We start from the raw sequence: 3604 nt of genomic DNA, 5'->3' as shown, positions 1-3604 counted from the left end.
TTGGCAAAGTAATGTCTCTGTTTTTTAATATACTATCAAGGTTGGTCATAACTTTCCTTCCAAGGAGTAAGCGTCTTTTAATTTCATGGCTGCAGTCACCATCTGCAGTGATTTTGGAGACGCCCAAAATAAAGTCTGACACTGTTTCCACTGTTTTTCCATCTATTTCCCATGAAGTGATGGGACCAGATGCCATGATCTTTGTTTTCTGAATGTTGAGCTTCAAGCCAACCTTTTCACTCTCCTCTTTCACTTTCATCAAGAGGCTTTTGAGTTCCTCTTCACTTTCTGCCATAAGGGTAGTGTCTTCTGCATATCTGAGGTTATTGATATTTCTCCCAGCAATCTTGATTCCAGCTTGTGCTTCTTCCAGCCCAGCGTTCCTCATGATGTACTCTGCATATAAGTTAAATAAGCAAGGTGACAATACACAGCCTTGACAAGTACTTAACAAGTACTTGATGTACTTGTACAGTACTAGAAAACTATAATTTACAAACACAAAATTTTAACAAGAATAAAAGTTAAAAATGTATAATGGTTTACATTTTATTGAATATAATTCACATAGTATACATTTACCCTTTTTAAGTACACATTTCAATGATTATTTTTATACTCATATATTTGTGTATCTATCACCACAATCTGATTTTAAGTCATTATCATCATCAGTGCCCACTGGCACTCACATCCCAACTCACGGGGACTACTGACATAATTCTGTCTTTATGGACTTTTGTTTTTAAATATTTCATATAAAGCAAGATATATAACATGTGGTCTTTTGTGTTAGGTCTCTTTTATTTAGTTTTTGAGATTTGTCTAGGATAAGTGTGCATAGGTTTTAAAAAATATAAAATGCATCTATTGAAATTATGTTTGTTTTCTTAAAATGTCTATAATAAAACAGAAAGAGAATGCTTAATTGTTACATTAAGTAATGTGTATTGTTCATATCTGATAATAAAATAAGCCTTGGTTTATTACTTTTCTAATAGGGATTTATATAAATTATTCTCAGGCTTTAATCTTGGATTTTCATGAATAACTGACTCAATATACGCCTTCTCGGTGCTCATTCTGTGCCAAGCCAGGAGCTTATATATACACTATCTCATCTAATAGTCACTATACATTCTTGGGAGTGGTCTTGCCTTTAGGACTCGGGGAGATTTACTTACTTATCTAGACCTTGATTTTTCATTTACTAAATAAGGTGTGGAGAAAAGTGATTAGAAAGTTCTTTCCTAGTGCTAATGTATTATTTTTCTACCTTCAATTTTCTCCAAAGTAGATCATAAATTTAGTGAAAGTAATAAAATGTAATTGGCAATTAATTATTCAAGAGGAATTAAAGTTTCTTTACCAATACATGTTGTTGTCTAAGCTATATAATAATTTCTTTCCTTTCATTTATGTTACCTTTGTATTCATAATAGAAGAACAGGTCTATTAAGTGCAGAAATAAATATTTTGAGAAGACTTGCTCAGGAAGAAGAATAAGAGACACAAGCGCTGGGAAAGTCATCAACTTAAATTCATGCCCTCTTTCCCTCTGAAATAAAGTAAAAGGCCAGTATAAGTCTTTTTAATCAATTTCTGCTTAATTGAATTAATTTCATATTCAGGTTTTTCTTTTGTTAGTTGTATCAGGGGTTGTAAAATTCTATCTAACATAGGAACTATGTGAAAAATATAGTCTGTTTTTCATTAACAGGAGCATTTACAATAGAAACCTTTATGTTTAGTTTTAAAAAATAACAAAATATAATTCTGGAAGTAAAAAAGATAAATCCATGTGACAAAGGCAATGGTTCCCAAATTATAGCTGGTTTTCATTTTAATAGTTATCGAGCCTTGTCATTTCTCCATAGTGCATGTAATTATTGCATTTACTGCCACAAAAGTGTCAATAGTAATATTTATGCTCATTTACATTTTATTCATGTAGCACAACTCTTCATAGAAGGCTTAGTGTGCTTCTGTCCTCTGTGTACTTCCCAGGTAAACAGTCAACATTTCAGTATCCACTCTGTATGCTTCTGGAGGCTAACCTACAGTAACAACATTATTTTCATTTTATTTTCTCTAATTTGCAGGCACTAATCATTTCTTGAAAATATCTGAGATAAGAAAAAACTTCTGGAACTTTTTTTGAGTTGAGTAAATGGATCTGAAAAATGGATCTGTAGTGACCGAGTTTATTTTGCAAGGATTTTCTGCAGGATGGGAACTTCAGATTGTCTCCTTCGTGACATTCTCCTTGATCTATGGGGCTACTGTGCTGGGAAACGCTCTCACTATGGTCACAGTGACATGCAGTTCCACCCTTCGTTCTCCCATGTACTTCCTCCTCGGAAACCTCTCCTTTTTGGACAAGTATCTCTCCACGGTCACCACACCCAAGATGATCAGAGACTTGCTCACTGAACACAAGACCATCTCTATATGGGGATGCATGGCTCAGATGTTCTTTATGCACTTGTTTGGAGGTGCTGAGATGACTCTTCTGATAGCCATGGCTTTTGACAGATATGTGGCCATATGTAAACCCCTGCACTACAGGAAAATCATGAACCACAGGTTGCTGAACGGGTTTGTTATACTCTCATGGACAACTGGTTTTATACACACCATGAGTCAGATGGTATTAACGGTAAACCTGCCTTTCTGTGGCCCCTGCATCGTAGACAACATATTCTGTGACCTTCCCCTTGTGATTAAGCTTGCGTGTGTGGAAACATACACCCTGGAATTATTTGTCATTGCTGACAGTGGACTCTGTTTCCTCCTCCTGCTTGTCTCCTACACTGTCCTCCTGGCCACTGTGCAACAAAGATCATCGGGAGGCCTCTCCAAAGCTCTGTCCACACTGTCTGCCCACAGCACTGTGGTCAGTCTGTTCTTTGGGCCATGTATCTTCATCTATGCCTGGCCATTCAAGAGTTTTGCCAGCAATAAAGTCCTTGCTGTATTTTACACTGTATTCACACCCTTATTGAATCCTATTATTTACACCTCGAGAAATCAGAAAATGCAAGAGGCCATGAAAAAATTAAGGTTCCAAAATGTTAGCTCCACATAGAATTTTTAGATTTTAGAATTGTATAAATAACCCAGCTTTCAAATATAAGGCTAACAAAATTTGAATATATTATATGTAATACATGGTTTTACTCTTTTATTTTAATTAATGATAAAATGCTTTAAATTCACAGTTAATGTTGTTATAGCACATAATGATAATTAGTTATCTGCAGCAAAATAGACATATAATGTCATTAAATACTTTATGATATATTCAATATTTATTTATTAGTGAAGAGATAAATATAAAAATATGTAGTGGTACTATTAGAGATTATTTTAATATAGATTGCTAATGATTATCACTAACTACTACTACCATAAATGCGGTACCCTGAATAAATCATGATTAAAAGAATGATAACAGCAAAGGCAAAAATTTAATTTCAACCTCTTGAACCAATGAGATAAAGAACAAAAATAAATTTGATACTATAGTTAATATAAGATGACAGAGTGAATATAAGATACCAGAAAGGAAAAAGAAATAATGGAAGGACAATTTCAATAGAAC

The 3604-nt window shown here is 34.1% G+C and overlaps 1 protein-coding gene across 1 annotated transcript; it reads left to right on the top strand.

Moving 5' to 3' along the window:
* Window positions 1-2170: 2170 nt before the first annotated feature.
* Window positions 2171-3088, top strand: LOC148776526 (olfactory receptor 4L1-like). The gene has a single exon (XM_088840324.1). It carries the CDS (start codon window positions 2171-2173, stop codon window positions 3086-3088), a length of 918 nt encoding a protein of 305 aa, XP_088696450.1.
* The last annotated feature ends 516 nt before the right edge of the window (window positions 3089-3604 follow it).

Source organism: Moschus berezovskii, chromosome 9 (genome assembly GCF_049115385.1).
Source record: "Moschus berezovskii isolate FMDL1 chromosome 9, NW_MosBer_1.0, whole genome shotgun sequence".
Lineage (NCBI taxonomy): Eukaryota > Metazoa > Chordata > Mammalia > Artiodactyla > Moschidae > Moschus > Moschus berezovskii.
Note: the sequence above shows the minus strand (reverse complement) of the source record. Positions and strands in the feature narration are given on the sequence as shown.

Bases quoted from the DNA above. Each gene is read 5' to 3' on its own strand.
- LOC148776526 (XM_088840324.1), top strand. From the start codon at position 2,171: ATGGATCTGAAAAATGGATCTGTAGTGACCGAGTTTATTTTGCAAGGA.